This window comes from Apis florea, unplaced genomic scaffold, assembly GCF_048593485.1.
Source record: "Apis florea isolate Af1SG1 unplaced genomic scaffold, ASM4859348v1 contig_3747_pilon, whole genome shotgun sequence".
In the NCBI taxonomy this organism is placed as follows: Eukaryota; Metazoa; Arthropoda; class Insecta; order Hymenoptera; family Apidae; genus Apis; species Apis florea.
In genome coordinates, this window is record NW_028256832.1 from 4,104 (window position 1) to 20,260 (window position 16,157).

A 16,157-nucleotide genomic window follows, 5' to 3' on the forward strand; every position below is an offset into this window, starting at 1 on the left:
AACCTGCACCTACTTAAGTCTCTTCGCTTTGTAGAATTGAAACCACGAATTGGAGCGTAAAATTCGCGTTCCACATAATTCTAAAAAAAAAAAAAAAAAAAAAAAAAAGAAAAACTATTTTTCTATCTAACCATGCAATTCATTCAACGTTAAAACACACGTAAACTATGTGCCAAAGTTTAGAATCATCGAAATTCCCTGCTATTTTAATTTATATTAATTCGAAATCGACTAAGAAATTCTATATTCTTCTGATATTCTTGGAAATTCTAAGAAAATGCATTAGTCGATTTCAAATTTCGATGGGATTCGTATGACAGGTTGAGTATATCATAACGTCACGAAGGAATTTATATTTTCAAAAAAGAATATCTTTGTATACATACGGCATATCATAAAATCGTAACTGTCGAAACAATACAAGAAACTCGAAATAAAATACGATTCCAGTTTTTAACTACAACGATTGTCGCTCCTCCGCATACTTTTCTGAGTAGATGATCGCTAAACCGACCAAGTGTCACAAAGCATGCACTCTCGAGTCGAGTTCACTTGACCGTGAACTTCCTGTCGACGGGAGGCCAACCCTTGATCCTCGATCTTGATCATCTTCTTTGATAGGCATCAGTCGCCTGAATGAAAAGTGAAAAGCTGAGACGTGAAGAAGCATCGTGGAGACGGCACACATATTTGCATCGGAGAAAGTCGCCTCTCTCGTCCCCTCGTCTCTTTCTCCCACGGTTCCCTCGGTGGCTACATAATCGATGCATTAACACCTTGCATAACTCGATTTCGCGGTATTAATCATCTCGTTATGCGGCCGCCTCGTGGAAACAGGATTATTATACGCGTCGCAAAATTTCCATGCTCGCCGGGAAATCTGGAGAAATTGAGAGGACAGGCAATTAAAATTTGGGTTGTTTCGTTTCGAAACAAAAAGTATATAGAAATAGTGGAATATCTACACTCGGACAGAAGAACAATTAACATATATTATATAGCATATTTCTTAATTATCAATATGCACTTCTTCGAAATGCAACTCGATCGAATGCATATATTTTTCTTACCGCATGAAAACCGTATTGAATTTTTATCTCGCACCAACGATATTTCTATATCTAAAAACGAGACGATTCAATCGATAACGAATGTAAGACAGTTCCGTAATAATTCGTTTTCAATCGGTGACAAGATAATCGCGCTCGAAATCCCTCGTTACGCATCGAGGCGTCTATCGCGCGGAAAAATTAAGATTCGCCACGAAGGATTCCACGTGGACCGTTATCGTAGAAGCTATTATGTTCCCCGGTTCGTTTCGACGAGTGTACAAGGTGGCTAAATTATGGTCTCTACGAGGAACAGATGAACGGTAACGCCTCCGTGAGGATCCCGTCTGACAAAGAATCACGATAGATCGAACGATGTATTCCTGCCAGAGGGAAGAGGACAGCTTCGTCATCGACAGTTGCTATGCAACGGTACTTATGTAAGTAGTACACGAAGCAAATTTCTTCGAGATGTTTGCTATTTTTTTTTTTCTTTCTTTTTCTCTTTTTTCCTTTCCGAGAGATTAATTTCTTCTGGATTGAACTCTTTTGAAATAGATTTGTAGGATATTACGGTAGTATAAATTGTGATAGATTACGTAAAACTACATTTAGTTTGATCTGATTTTCAATTAATTTTTTTTTTTCAATAGATCTATTGTGAGTAGTAGTGGAAAAATTGCAGTAATGTTAATTAATTACCTTGAAATGTAATGTTACTTTAGAAGGAGCGAACGATGCTAGCGCCACAGTGTTGGAGACTTTAATGCCCGCAAGAAGAGGCACTGGTTTGCAGGGATACAATTTGTCGATCACGTAATCGATACTTGTTAAATTCCTGTAAAGTAAGAGACTGGAAAGAAATTGAAATTATTAATTAATTTTTGATTGATACAAGAAAAATGATTACTTTTAACCAATGATACGAAATATTGAAAATATAATTGAACTGTTATATAATAAAAAATTATATAATATGTAGTAAATACACGTCATATAATTTCATAAATTAACGTGAACAATAAATGAGAATGTGATTTATTTGTACAAATTTTATATTATTACAATAAAGAATTATTTAATTGTTTTAAATAATTAATTTAATTAATCCTCTTCTTTTTTTATTACCTCTTACCTGTATATCGATGAATCTTAGTCAATGAATAATTCAATAGATCAAAATAAAAAAGAAAGAAACGTGAATTTTTCAAATGTATGATTTTTTCGAAATATCTACGTGTAATCTACGTCGTCGATGTGATCGACGCACTTTGAATCAAACGTAGCAATGAGTCGATACAACGATAGCCTCGTAATTTATCACATCCTCCATTCTTTGCCAAGGCTGCTCGTTCATCAAGCCTTTTTTTTTTTTTTTCCTTTTTTTTTTTACACAATATTCAGTATCAATAACAAGTGCAATCGCGAGATAGAAAGGAAGGGCCTCGGTTCAGCGAACACGGCGGAAACTGTCGCCATTCGTTCACGCGAAATCCATTCACCGCAAGTGTAACCCGTTTCACATTTATAAATTATTATTATGCCGATCGATCGTTACTTTGCAATCTTTCGATATTCTGCAATATACATATATATATATATGCAATATAATTAACGTATTGGATAAAGGCAATAGAAGAAATAAGAATAATTTTGCTCCATTCGATAAAAATATTTATATATGAGAGGTTTAATTATCATTATTATTAATGCTATTCCAGAAATGCGTTGGTTTCGTGGCCACGCCGAGGCGCCAAAACTTTTGAGCCTAAGTCCTCTTCAAGCTGACGAAGACCTTGACGGAGCATCTTACCACTTTCATGCCGCGTCTCAGTACAGAGGTAAGAATCGTGAGAAAACACCGATACAATTATCTCACTGCTTACACCAGGATGCAACGTGAACTTTCATAATCCAAATTACGATCATTCTAACGTTAATTAGCCATCTTGAAATCGAATGTAACTTTCAACCCATGCATACATACTGGCACTGGTATACATTTATCGAATATAAACTTCAAGTACATTCAAAATTCTAAAATTAAAGATGAAATAGATTAAGGAATGCCAAGATTCAATATCATGTAATTTGTAATTTCTTGTAATCGAGTCTTAAGATACAATTTCAACAAGTATTCTCTATCCAAACAATATTCGCATGAAAATAATATTGTTGCCCAATAAACAGGATATCCTCAACCACGAGATTTTCACGCGAAATGTTTCTAATTAGATCCTTAAATTACGTTTGTACAATTATATTCAACACACGATTCAAATTATGTTTTTACATTCCTTCGATGATTCAATTCGATTCCAATGAATTGGCTAAAACGCCAATACGCCTCGAAATTACTCATTTGGAATTTATACCATCTCCTTTCGACGTTGCTGCAATATTCACCGACTAATGTCGTGTTATTAGCTAACAGTATTGGCAGATTGGACGCAGATTATGTCTGTACCATCGAGATTTCATCTTGGGCGTGATTATTACTCGAGATTGCATCCACAAATACTCGTGCAAAAAAAAAAAAAAAGAAAAGAAAAAAGTCGCATTGTTTCACATATGCTTGTTCCTGCGAAAATTCGTATCATCTCCGTCATTTTGTTTTCATTAAAAAAAATAGATCTAGAAATTTTGATACAATATATCTTTTTCACAAAATATAATTCTATTGGAATAAACAATTAATAAGAAGAAATTTTTTTCTCTTTCAATCTCGAAAGTATCGAGGCTTATATCATAATTCCAAGAATTTTTGGTTTGGTATTTCATCTTTCAATCAACAATGTTACAAAATTTCATTAAATCATGGAAATGTTTTCTATGCCTCTATCTTATCTTATGAATATTTACGTATCGTCGATTAATACAATTAATATTTATTCACATTCGAATGCATTAGAATCATCCTAGAAATAAAGAAATCAGGTCATCAATTACTTAAATAAAAAATTTATTTAACAGTATTCATATTTATGTATACACACCTTGATAAATGATGAATAATTACACGCGTAAATATTTCACCACTCCATCCTTAATGGATTAATAATCTCCGCGTTTCGAGTCGGTTCTTTTCGAAAACGCAAAAGTTTCTCCGAGTCGATGCCCGTTTTTCGTGCGTCGTTTCATTAAAGCCTCTTTCGAAAGTGAAGAAACTTTGCATAGCCTCGTTAGCTTCGTGAGAGTCTCTTTTTATTCGAACCCAGCCTACGTTAGGCCACGAAACAGGAGAGATTTACCTCGTTCGTCATGATGAACCCAGCAACACGTGTTAAACGCGTGTTGCACGTATTGGAAAACATGTTAATACGCTTAATAAGCCGATACTTTGTTAAAATATGTGAGAAGAGTAACAGTATGCTGATTGTATTGTACGATTCTTTCGAAGCTGTTGGCTACTTGAAATTACTTGAAACTTTAGTTATCGACAATTATATTATAATAAGTTAATATTATATATTAATTTTTAATATATGTATAAATATTTCATTTATAGTTTATGTTTAACTTGATATAACAAGTAGATAAGATTGATTTTATCTAGAATAGAAGAGATAATTTAAAATTTATTATTGCCATGAATATGGAATTCATCTGACAGAGAATAATGATATTTTATTTTTACTATATCAATGACATTTATTTTTACTATTAAATTCCAGATAATATTGTTTTGTTATATAAAAATTTGCTGTATCACGTCTTTACTTCAATTTTGCATATATCGTGATACGTTTCCTGTTTTGTTCAATTCGTTTCGAATTATTGTTTAAATTATTCCATTTTTTCTTCAAAAATTTCTCATCAGTTTTTTTCTTCCCAGACAAAACCAACGATATGCAAACAAGCTGCATTCCAATATTATCTCTGTAAACGCAAATATCTGACGTTTCAATTAAAACTATTTACACGATGAAGCAAAATATTGTATGTGATTCATCGCATATAAATTTAAAAATTCGTAATAATTTTGAGAATCGATTTCACAATTCTTAGGATTTCAACCGTACGAAAACATGTTTTGCAAATCTTTGATCATTTATTTCATTTCCGCAAGAATTCCTGTGTAACATCTATTTTTTACCTCGTCTCGTTCCAGCCCATCGTAAAATTACACATCAGAAATTTCAAATATTTTAATATTTTCTGTTTGCCAATCAATTTATTGAATTCTTCAAACAAACATTATTCGCACAGAATCACGTAATGTTTAACGAATTCTGAAATATAATTTCGCGTTATCAATGCAATCGGTGATATGACGATATCATAAAATAATAATTGGATTAGCAGATACGTCCCTTTGGGTAAAACTGTGTGTGTAATCTCAGTGAATATTTACATAGCCGACGAAAGAATACCCTCACAGGAAACCGCAGTGTTAGTCGCTCTATGAACACTGAGATAGCATCATTGTGGTTTTTAGCACGATATATATGTGAATCTGTCACTATTTTTATAGATATTTCATAAATCGTTCTAATTTTTTTAATCGTGGAACTGAATTAATGACGTCAGTTTTAATCCGGCTGAAAGAAAATAGAAAGATAAAATTAAAACGTGTAATACACGATTGTATTCATCTTATGTTATGACGATAATAATTCAAGTCGTTAATAAAAATCAAACATTAAATAAGTATATTTCATACGAAATAAAATTTATTTTACAATAATACAAAATTACCTAGATAAGCAAAGTATTAAAATTTAACACAAATGAATTGTAATCATTCCTTGTTGGTAAAATAAAAATATCAAAAAGAAAATTGATTCGCGCACGAGTTTGTTTTATTTAAAAGATATTCAAGTATAGAGGATTTGAAACGAATGAATTTTTACACGTGTATCTCTAATTACGTTTTGTAATCAGAATATTTCGTTTTCTTTATTTGGTGTCGCAGCAAGAATTTCTACGTACACGTAAACTTTTTCTTTCGATCTAAGAAACGAAACAGTTGCATTTCGCGAAGTCAGCTCGCATTCTGGACGAAAAGGTAGTTGGCATTAGTGGCCAACATCAAGTTTGCAACGTTACGTGGACATTAACGGGTTTCTTCACGGCAAAAACGACCGGTGGTTAAAGATTTCGCAATGGTGCGTCGTTTGCGGGCGGGAAAATTGCGAATTATTTAAATCACTGTTTGAGGGAAAGGTTGGAAAAATTCTGCGGCATCAAGTTACACTCTTCAGTTGTGCAATATAAAATTCGAAGAGGCGTGTTTCTTTGATCCTTATTTACTTTTGTACAAAGTATCGTGAAACTGAAATATCTTCACGGAAGATTGTTATGGTTATTTCTTTAATCTTTGTATCTCTTATTCTCTATATCTATTTAAGTAGCTTCGTTTTTATAATTATGTTTCATCAAAATAATTTAATATTTTTTTGTAATGTAGAACTACGGCAATTCTAAATATTATTGATAAAATAACCAAATTTCTGTGTTTCGAATATCTTCATAATTTTTTTCGTTAAATATAATTTATTACATGAAGAAAGAATTATAAAAGGTGTGTTTTCATAAATATGAAAAATGTGAGAAAAAGTAAAGAAATGAATATGAGATTTTAATTATATTGCATCTGCACAAATAAACATTAAGTATTACACGTATATTTATAAATAAAAGATGCTTCAGATAAATATGCATGTTATACATTTTTCCCGTATTTATCTTTAAAAAATGTATTTGTACTACTTTTCCCTATTTAATTAAAGAATATCATACTTTTCCTCATTTCCATTAATATCTTCTTTAAATTTTTTACACGTCAAAATAAAATTCTGTTAAATACTTACAATAAAGCAATTAACATTATCATAAAATGTTAGGAATCATCACACGTTATCTTCAATAATTTTCATATATTATCATTTTCTAAAAAACAACTTACCGCTTCGCAATATTAATTATTGTTATATTTCGCAAAATTTTACAAGTTAAACTTATAAAATAATTGCACTATAAAATGATCGAAATTTTTGCCGTTAGAAATGTCAGAATAGATTTAGCGAATTGCAGGAAATGTGTTACACGCGATATCTATATTCCTCGAGTATCGACGATAATGATAGAGAGTCGAGCTAAGAATTGCACGGCAAATAGACCTTTGGATCGTTCCGAAGGGGATTGAAGAAAACGTTTCACAACTAAAGAAAGTAGGGATCAATTTTGCGGTAAATGTAACACGACCAACTGGCATAAAAGGAAAGAATGACGCGCCATGATTTTATTAAAACGTTACTTCCTCTATTATCTCTTAAATTGAAATTCTGTATAATAACAAACTGATAAATCACCTTTTAAGAAATAGTAAAATATAAATTATCGAAGAAACATTGTAAAATGAAACTTACAAAACACTTTGCGAAATGTACATAATAATAATAATAAATCTGTGAAGTTATAACTTATCTTCCAGGAAATAATACGAATATTTATATCGAAGATAAATTGCAAAACTTTATGAAATATGACGTGATAATTAATCTATGAAGCGATAACCTATCTTTTTAGGAGATAATATTGAAATAATATTCTAATAGATAATTCTTACCCAATTATATCCAATTATATTCAATTTTAATCAACTTCGATACACAAATCTTTTAAAACATGCGAAATTTTGAATTTTATTATTCTCTCAAATTCCAAATTCGATTATTCTAAATTATTATTACCTGGAAACATTCGCACAGAACGCCACTTCCGATTCTCTCTAATTCCACTCCCAGTTTCCTCCGTTTCGTGCGACTATTTTTTTACTATCACTCGAGAGCAAAGCGCTCGCGTGAATTGCTCATACGGGATGTCCTGTCTTCCACGCATCCTGCACGATTCCGTCTTGAGCCTCTCCGCTCAAACTCGTATACCGTCACGGTTCGAGGAAGGCGATCATTTTCGTCGCGGCTGTCACTGTTAAACGAAGTTTCGACTTGTACACACGCGTTTCGCATTCGTCGATCGTTTCCTTGGAAGGATGACTAACAACGTTTGGTACGACAGAACGTTGTACGCGAACGACTCGAAGACAATGGTCGATATCCATCAATTTTTAAAATGTAATTCGCGTTAATTGTGTTTGATTAGAATTCGAATTTTCGATTTTAGTGAACATTTTTTTTTTTTTCGTCATCATCGACGTTTATCGATCTTTCAAATTTGTGATTTGCGTTAAATTATAATTAAACGTATTGTTGAAAGCGAATTTTTTTTGTAATTATAACTGGTTTTCTTTTTTAAAAGGTAGTGATTTATTGAACGTGATTAAAAGTGATTTTTGTTATCAGTGATAATGGTGGATTGTAATTCTTGACGATGATTTTGTGAAATATTACGATGTTTTTTGAACAGTTTGTCGCTATAAATTTGAAACATTGAACGTGATGATTGAAGAATAATTATCGATTGATGCTACATCAGAATATAAATTTATTAGTAGTAACAAATTGAAATTAAATACACGATTTATTTATGTATTTATGTATCAGTCTTTCTCTTATATATTATTATTTGAATTAAATTATTACTTGAAAAGAAACAAAACAATTCTCAAAAATCAATTTTATCCTATCATAATATTTTATTACTTTTAACTGAAATTTTATGTATAATAGAACATTTAAAAAACTGCTGTATGTAAATCTCAAATAAAATAGGTTTCTATTGAATATTGAATGTTGAAATGTTCAAATAGATTCAATACAAAATTATGATTAATTATTTTTACAGTCTTCCAGTCATTCAGTAAACGTGTCATGTTATGTCTAATTATTCATTTGATGTGTCAGTCACAAATATTCGTTTTACATTCATTGTGCAAAGTCTTAAAATCAGAAGTTTCAAAGGAAAGACAGTCTAGTAGTGATGAAATAGAGGTGTAAATAGCATTGACAAACATTTCAATGGGCATTATGAATATAGCAAAGAGATGTGCAAAGAATTCTCAATTCTTTACCTTGACAAAGCTTTTGAAATAAAAAAAATCTATTTATAATATAATCTATTTACTTTGTAATTTACAACTACACAATTACTTCTCTCACAATATAATTAAAATTAAAATTAAATTTACAAGTCATTAATTTTTTTCCAGTATCACTATTGTTTTTAAAAACTACCTGTCATGCGCTACTGTCATATAAAATAAAAATAAAAATACAAACAAACAAACTTTTAACTCTAAATGTTTATATATTCATTTTTAATCTTGATTAAATTTTTAATAATTTAATTCCTTACTTCAATTTTTTGTAATTTTTATTATTCAAAATAATTCTTATCTAATAAAAATAATACTTTTAAAAAAATTCGTACCAATTTTAAGGAAAATGTGTATTAAATCATATTTCGTACCTTCACAGACTTGTCTCCGGTACGATGGGCTCGCCGGAAGTCGTCGAGCTCCGAGTCGGAGCGGAACTGCTACAACGTGCAGACGTCGCAGGTGACCACCGAGCGGAGTCCCACCAAGAAGAACAAGAAAAGAATCCAGAAAGAGAGGCGGAGAGTCTGCGAGAAACGGAACCCTTTGCTGGACCGCGTGAAAAATACCAGGTTGAGCTTCTTCAAGGATCGAGATTCGGACGACGAGGATCAAGAGGAAGACGAAGACCCGGAGAAGCTGCAATTCCGTTCCATGTGCGAATTGAACCAGCATGGCCTGACCAGAAACGAATTTCGTAGATCGGTCTGTGAATCAGATTTGAAAGAGATCATCGAGGAGGAGAAAACTCAGGCAAAGAGGAAAAGGAGGTCGAAATCGCAGAGCAGATTACCTCATCGAAAGCAGCAAGAGGATCGCTCCTCGTTCTTGGGTCTTCGACCATCCGTTGGCCAGAAGATGACAACTTTGTCCCATGACATAATCGAGGAAAGCGTCATTCAACAGAATCGCAGGTGGCGGAAGAGCAGAGAGTTTGTTCAAGATCATCAGGCACCGAGACGATCCATGGATCATGTTCTAGAAGGTTCTACCAGCACCGAGGATGCAACATTCAAAGATGGCTCCCAATTTGATAGCATAACACCATCGAGCTGTTTGGCAGCCAAGTTTCGAGCAATGCAGGACAGGTATCTGAAAAGTTCCACCAGTAAGTTAATAGCCAAGATCTACAAGAAGGAGGGCAAGGACAAGGAAAGAAGAAGACTGAGGAGTTTCTCGTACGGCACTTTGCCCGGTCTCGAGGAGCTCAGAACGAATCCTCTTTACGAGGAACAGGATCAGGATGACAACGATTCCGGCATCCTGGACAATGACTCTGCCACCAGCTCTTTGCTCGACGACAGGTGCAGCAGCAGCGCTTCTGGATTGTTAACCACGCTCAATGATTCGTCCCTGAATTCACCACCTCAGTTACCACCGAGGAAGCCTTCCTCCTCCATCGTGGACGTCGAAAGAACAGCGAAGATGTTCTCCAGTTTGGACGTCTATTGTGGAAGGAACGAGGGCAGAGGTTGCAGGAAAGACGTGTCCAGGTTTAGTGCTCTTGAAGATTCCTCGAGTCAGATCTGTCAGGCTGCGAACAGCGAACTGATAGATCGACAGGATCGTGACAGCTCGAAATTGTCCGAAGAGAAGAACGTGATCGAGAGATTGAACAGCAAAGATTGTTTAGGGCCGGAGAACTATCAAAGCTCTAGGCTTTCTGTTATCAGGAACAGATCTTACACCACGGAGACGATGGTCGTGAAGCTTCCCAGAGAGAGTTCGGATCAATGTTTGGGCATCTTCATCGCGAAAACAGCGGAATCCAGTCCCGGTTATCTGGTGGCTCATGTAGTGCCTAATGGGTTGGCCGATAAAGAAGGTACTTTGAGGATAGGCGACGAAATTTTGATAGTTAATGGGAAGAGGCTACGAGGACTGAGCATGGCCGAGGCTAGGAAGATTCTTGGAAGCGGAAATGGACCTGGCGACGTGGACATCGTCGTCTCCAGGTACTCTGCTGTAGACCAGTCCCCTAAGAAGCTGACAGAGAGCAGCGTTGACTACGAGAACGTTCATATGGAGAATGGCCACGGTGTCATCGTCGAGAATTCACCTGGTACACACTTCAGAAAACATCAGACGAAGCATCATCGGGACAGGAAGAACGAGTGTAACAGGTCTGGTTCTTCGGACAAGGCTGTCGTGGAGAACGGTACGAGCTCTCAAAATGTTTCGAATTTTTGCACGCTGCCAAGGAGGCCTAGGAACACCGTCTCGACGTTCCTCACCGTCGTGTTTCAGAAGGGTCCTGGAAAGAAATCGTTGGGATTCACTATCGTGGGTGGAAGCGACAGTCCTAAGGGAAGCATCGGTGAGTAATTCATTTTCTATAATAATATTTGTTATTAAGATTTACGTGTGTGGTGAGAAATGAAAATTTATATAATAATGAAAGGGAAATGAAATGAAAACGTTTCACATCTACAAAAAATTTCTACTGTTTTTTTTTTTTTTTTTTTTAAATAATGTGGATAATTATAATTGTATTTTCTGTTATGTTTCCATTTGTGCGTTTCACATATTTGTTTCATCTATAAAAGAATGTTTACATTGTTTTCTACCTTCAATCTATGCTATGTATTGTTTGTTATATAAGATTAACAGTAACTATTTTGGGGGATAAATAATTAATTAATTGTATAAATTTGGTACTAATATGTTAAAGTTAAATCCATGCTAATATTAAAGACTAATATAATATTAATTTTAAAGCTAGTTTTCATCAACGTGCTATCTTAATTTAAATGCGGTAAAAATGTTTAACAACTATTATCTATTATGCAAGGCAACGTCGTTAATATTCGTTGTTTAATACTATTATAGCGTATCTTATATTATTAAATGAATTAATTATTTAATTAATTCGAAAATAATATATATTACACGTATATTCTAATATTTAAGCTAATTTAAATTTAATTTAATATTAAAACGATAAATAATTAAATTTGCTTTACAATAATTTCTTTGAAAAGATTTAAATTTTTAACAAGATCAAAGCGATACTATACTTTACTAATAATTACATGTTATTCAATTTATATTTAATCTCAAATTATGTAACTATATTAAAAATGTTTAAAGCTATATAATATTATTATTGTTAAATAACTATTTTAAAAATGCTAATACAATATTTCTAGAAATCTATCTCAAATTTCTAATCGATTAAATGTATCAAAAATTTCCTAAACTTTAACATCCATTAACATTTCATTCTGACAAAAATCTTTTTTAAAGTTTTAAAATTATTCTACATAAACTAGAACAATAAATAACAATATAAACACTTAAATATTAATCTAGTGTTAAACATTTCAATTCTGGCAACTCACCTGGAATTAACACAAGTATCTTAACGATTAAACATATTCAATATATCATAAACAATATTTCTCATCTTCTTCAACATTTCAATATCAAAATATCCAAAACAAAATAACTTTATAAATATTATAAATATTATAAACCTTAACATTATTTATATCGTTTATATCATCGCATTTCAACTTGTTTAAACTTTTAACACGATAGAATATTATAATAACTTGCAAAAATTTCAAAATTTCTCCCTCACTTTTATATATATATATATTATTCTGAATATTATATACTTTAACAAAATACTTTTAAATCTCTGCAAAACTTGCAAAAAACACATATATTTAATACTTCGTTAAATATCTAAATTTAAATTGTTATATATTTTACATTGAAGAGAAATACAAAATAAAATCACTTATACAAATTAAATAACTCTTAAAATTCAATACTTCCACAACTTTTATATAAAATATAAAAAATACCTATATTAATATTAATATAAACAATAAAAATTCATTCGTACAACACAATCTCTCAATCAGTATATAATATTTATAATTAAAATTATCGATAATCTAAATCCCTTCAACCCCTCACCCTAAATCTAATCTCACTCCAAAAAATGATTTCCAAATAACCTGACCAAACAAAGATATCGAATTACCGATTTTCCAAAGATGTATGCTCGCTTTCTATTTTTCGCGAACCGTAAATTGCTCTTCGTGCTCTCGAGGACGCGCACGTTTGATGGCCGACCCAAGCAGAAATAGCTTAGAAACACCGACGTCGATTTCCCGGCACAACGTTTACAAGCTCGCTTCGACCGACGCACGCCGCCTCTTGTCGAATAAATTGCCTCCGCGTGTATACAAGCGGTCTCGAGTTTTACGCGCTCGTTACGCCACGATCCGGGGAAGAGCGTGGAACTTGCGTTTCGTAAGCACGCATCTGGAGTATCGGCGCGAGCTTCGAGTTGTTTTACATTCGTGTAAAATGAAGGGGTAGGGGGAGGTATGTGCGTGGATGGTAGTTCGCCTCTTGAACGATGAAGAGGATCGCTGTGAAATCGTTCCAGCTAGTTTAGAGTCGAGAAAAGTTTTGGATCGAGGGTTTGGAAGTGTTTGGTTTAGTTTCTGTAATGTATATATTTTTTTGGAGAGAGAGAGAGAAAGAGAAAGAGGGGAAATTGATATGCGAGGAATTGATTGCTTGGATATTAATATTTTAAATTGTGGTATTATTTATGCTGAAATGAGTTGAATATGAAGGAAAATACGAAAAGACAAAATTAGTTATATTTAAATTGTTAAGATGATTCGCGGTAATTCGTTGATTTAATTTCTACGTGAAATTAGGAATAGATTTTAATATAGTTGAAAGTATGAATGAACTTAATTCATACACGATAATATATTGTAAAGAATTAAATTTGTATAAGAGATGGAGATCATGTAGATACGGATTGGCGCGAAGAGACAACGATTTAAAAAAATTAATTTTGAACGAATGACGAATTAGTTGGTTAAGTCGATATTACAATGATTTTATTCATTTTCATTAGGAATATTTCTTTCTTAAAATACATTCTTTTAAAAATATCAATAAATTAGAATCATAGAATTGTCCACTTAAATTTTTCAATTATCAATTAATTTAGAAAAAGAATTCAGATTTTTAAAATTTATTTTTTCGTGCTAATAGATAAGAATGCAAAAATTCTTCAAATAAAAGAAAATAATAATATTTATCCTGTTTAAAAATACATATTTTGTCACTATCGTCGCTAAAACAAAAATATACAAATTAATTTTTAAAATAAAACTCATTCAAAGAACAATTTTCCTCGCAAAACGTTCAATTCAATTCATTAGATTCTCATAATGATACAAAGCAAAATCTGAATCTTCTAAATTCTAGAATTCTAAATTTTAATCGTTATAAAAATTTTTTCTACAAATTACAAATTGTTACGTTAAACACTACATTGTCAGAGCTTGTCTATAAAGTTTATTTATTAACACTATTCAATTTGTTGTATGTTAATAAATTGTCTGCGAGTAAATAATTAATAATTATCACTTCAATAATATTCCTTTATCGAATTCATTTCGATTAATCGTTGCTTAGTTTCCTTTCTCTAATCCGTAATACTATATTATTATTCTACATAATTATGTTTGTTACAGGTATCTTTATAAAATCGGTATTGCCAGGGGGGCAAGCCGCAGAAGATGGCCGTTTGCGAGCAGGTGACGAGATTTTGGCAGTGAATGGCCATGTCTGTCACGACTTGACCCATAGAAAGGCCGTTCAGCTTTTCCGTAATATCAAAACTGGACCGGTTGCTTTGCACCTTTGTAGACGCGTTAAAAATAAGGAACTACAGTGAGTACGGCAGTGTTGTCCTGTTGCATATAGTTTTACAACTTAACATTAGATATATTAAAAAAAAGAAGAAGAAAAAAGAAAATTGAATTAAAAGAAATGTGTATTATAAAATTGTATATTAGATATTCTCGTACTGATTACGTAAAAATAGTAGGATTAGTCATATTAATTTTTCAATTTTAAAGAGTAAAATATTTGAAATAGATTTATGTATAAAAATTTTTTCAAACACTATGTTTTCGAGAAAAATTTAATTAAAGGAAAATTGAATCTTTGCTTAAAAAATTTTATCTTCTGATTTTATTTTTCTTATATATTTTCAAATATATCGTAGATAAATATTCCAAAAATATGAATATTTATCTGATGTAATATTATATCGTTTTAATACTTATTCAATACTTATTTCAATAGTATTTTAATAATTGAATCCAAACTTTTACATAATCAATACGAAACGCACGTATTAATCACTTAATTATATAAAATATTAAACTTTCAAAATAAAAATGGGATTTTAAATAATTCTTTACACTTTTTTTCAGGACGACAAAGGCTAAGTCGTGCGCAGACCTTCTACTCGTCGATGCGTGAAAAAAATCTGTATAAGAAGATTGTAAAAACGAAGAAAATACTCCCGTGACCGCTGTAAAAATGAACTCGGGACCTGTACATATTGTAAATTTGTAAAATCTCTTGAAATAAAACTACTATTTAATAACTATCGAAAAATTACGTTGTTGATCGCTGCACATCATTTTGTTTCGCAAACAACAGATTCCTCAAGCACCTTAAAATTACGACCTCTTTATTGTCCTCTATAATAATAATAATAATAATAATAATAATAATAATAATAATAATAATAATAATAGTAATAGTAATAGTAATAATAGTAATAGTAATAATAATAATAAAAATAATAATAATAATAATAAAAGAAATTACATACAATAAATTCACGCCGTTTCAATGTACCTGTATAAAATCTTATAGTCATGATAATAATATAATATAATAATAAAAATAATATAATAATAATAGTCAATAATGATCAATAATAATAATAATAATAATAATAACCATTTGATAATAAACTTAATCATTACGCAATTACGACACCGTGTTGAATAAATTAATTGAAAGAAACATCAAAGATCAAAGATTCGTTCTGATAGACTAGAATCCTAAAACTTCGTATGCAGCGAACGTTAAGTCGCTTAAAATCGATTCGAAAGAGCACTTCCGGTGGGCAGATTCGTCCACGTTGCCTCCTTCTCAGCATGGCGCGGATTTTTGCGTACTTTTTAGATACCTGTAACACACGCAAAATGTCTCTCATAGAATAATTAATTTTGTAACGATGATCTTGTGACGATTATATAGAGAGA

General features: G+C 32.0%; 2 protein-coding genes and 3 long non-coding RNA genes across 7 annotated transcripts in view; 1 reads left to right on the top strand and 4 right to left on the bottom strand.

Moving 5' to 3' along the window:
- Positions 1-326: 326 nt before the first annotated feature.
- On the bottom strand, positions 327-1,902 carry LOC147656494 (uncharacterized). Its single transcript, XR_015294325.1, has 2 exons — positions 1,752-1,902; positions 327-880 (listed from the first exon to the last, which is right to left on the bottom strand). It is a non-coding gene; the product is annotated as an uncharacterized LOC147656494 (long non-coding RNA).
- An 821-nt stretch (positions 1,903-2,723) lies between these two features.
- Positions 2,724-4,790, bottom strand: LOC116415129 (uncharacterized). Its single transcript, XR_004225695.2, has 2 exons — positions 4,046-4,790; positions 2,724-3,967 (listed from the first exon to the last, which is right to left on the bottom strand). It is a non-coding gene; the product is annotated as an uncharacterized LOC116415129 (long non-coding RNA).
- On the top strand, positions 2,733-15,498 carry LOC100871550 (uncharacterized). Of its 2 annotated transcripts, none has more exons than XM_012492327.3 (4): positions 2,733-2,890; positions 9,428-11,365; positions 14,565-14,763; positions 15,312-15,498. In XM_012492327.3, exons 1-4 carry the CDS (start codon positions 2,773-2,775, stop codon positions 15,358-15,360), a joined length of 2,304 nt encoding a protein of 767 aa, XP_012347781.1. In that variant the 5' UTR covers positions 2,733-2,772; the 3' UTR covers positions 15,361-15,498. The 2 variants fall into 2 exon arrangements, with proteins under 2 accessions (XP_012347781.1, XP_012347782.1); XM_012492328.3 differs by lacking the exon at positions 2,733-2,890 and adding an exon at positions 7,974-8,125.
- LOC147656495 (uncharacterized) lies at positions 5,362-9,510 on the bottom strand. The gene is made up of 3 exons (XR_015294326.1): positions 9,420-9,510; positions 7,745-7,979; positions 5,362-5,590 (listed from the first exon to the last, which is right to left on the bottom strand). It is a non-coding gene; the product is annotated as an uncharacterized LOC147656495 (long non-coding RNA).
- Positions 15,499-15,557: 59 nt separating the features above from the next.
- LOC100871431 (uncharacterized) overlaps positions 15,558-16,157 on the bottom strand; it is a 100,705-nt gene continuing 100,105 nt past the window's right edge. For both annotated transcript variants that reach the window (XM_086914841.1, XM_086914842.1), the window contains one exon: positions 15,558-16,081. In XM_086914841.1, the coding sequence (XP_086770967.1) occupies positions 16,045-16,081 (37 nt within the window). In that variant the 3' untranslated portion in view covers positions 15,558-16,044. The remainder of the gene's footprint in view (positions 16,082-16,157) is intronic.

What these genes read in the sequence shown, in the direction of transcription:
- LOC100871550 (XM_012492327.3), top strand. Translation starts at nt 2,773, where the DNA reads ATGCGTTGGTTTCGTGGCCACGCCGAGGCGCCAAAACTTTTGAGCCTA. An exon ending in TGCCGCGTCTCAGTACAGAG is followed by an intron (nt 2,891 to 9,427) that starts GTAAGAATCGTG and finishes GTACCTTCACAG; the next exon opens with ACTTGTCTCCGGTACGATGG. An exon ending in CAGTCCTAAGGGAAGCATCG is followed by an intron (nt 11,366 to 14,564) that starts GTGAGTAATTCA and finishes TGTTTGTTACAG; the next exon opens with GTATCTTTATAAAATCGGTA.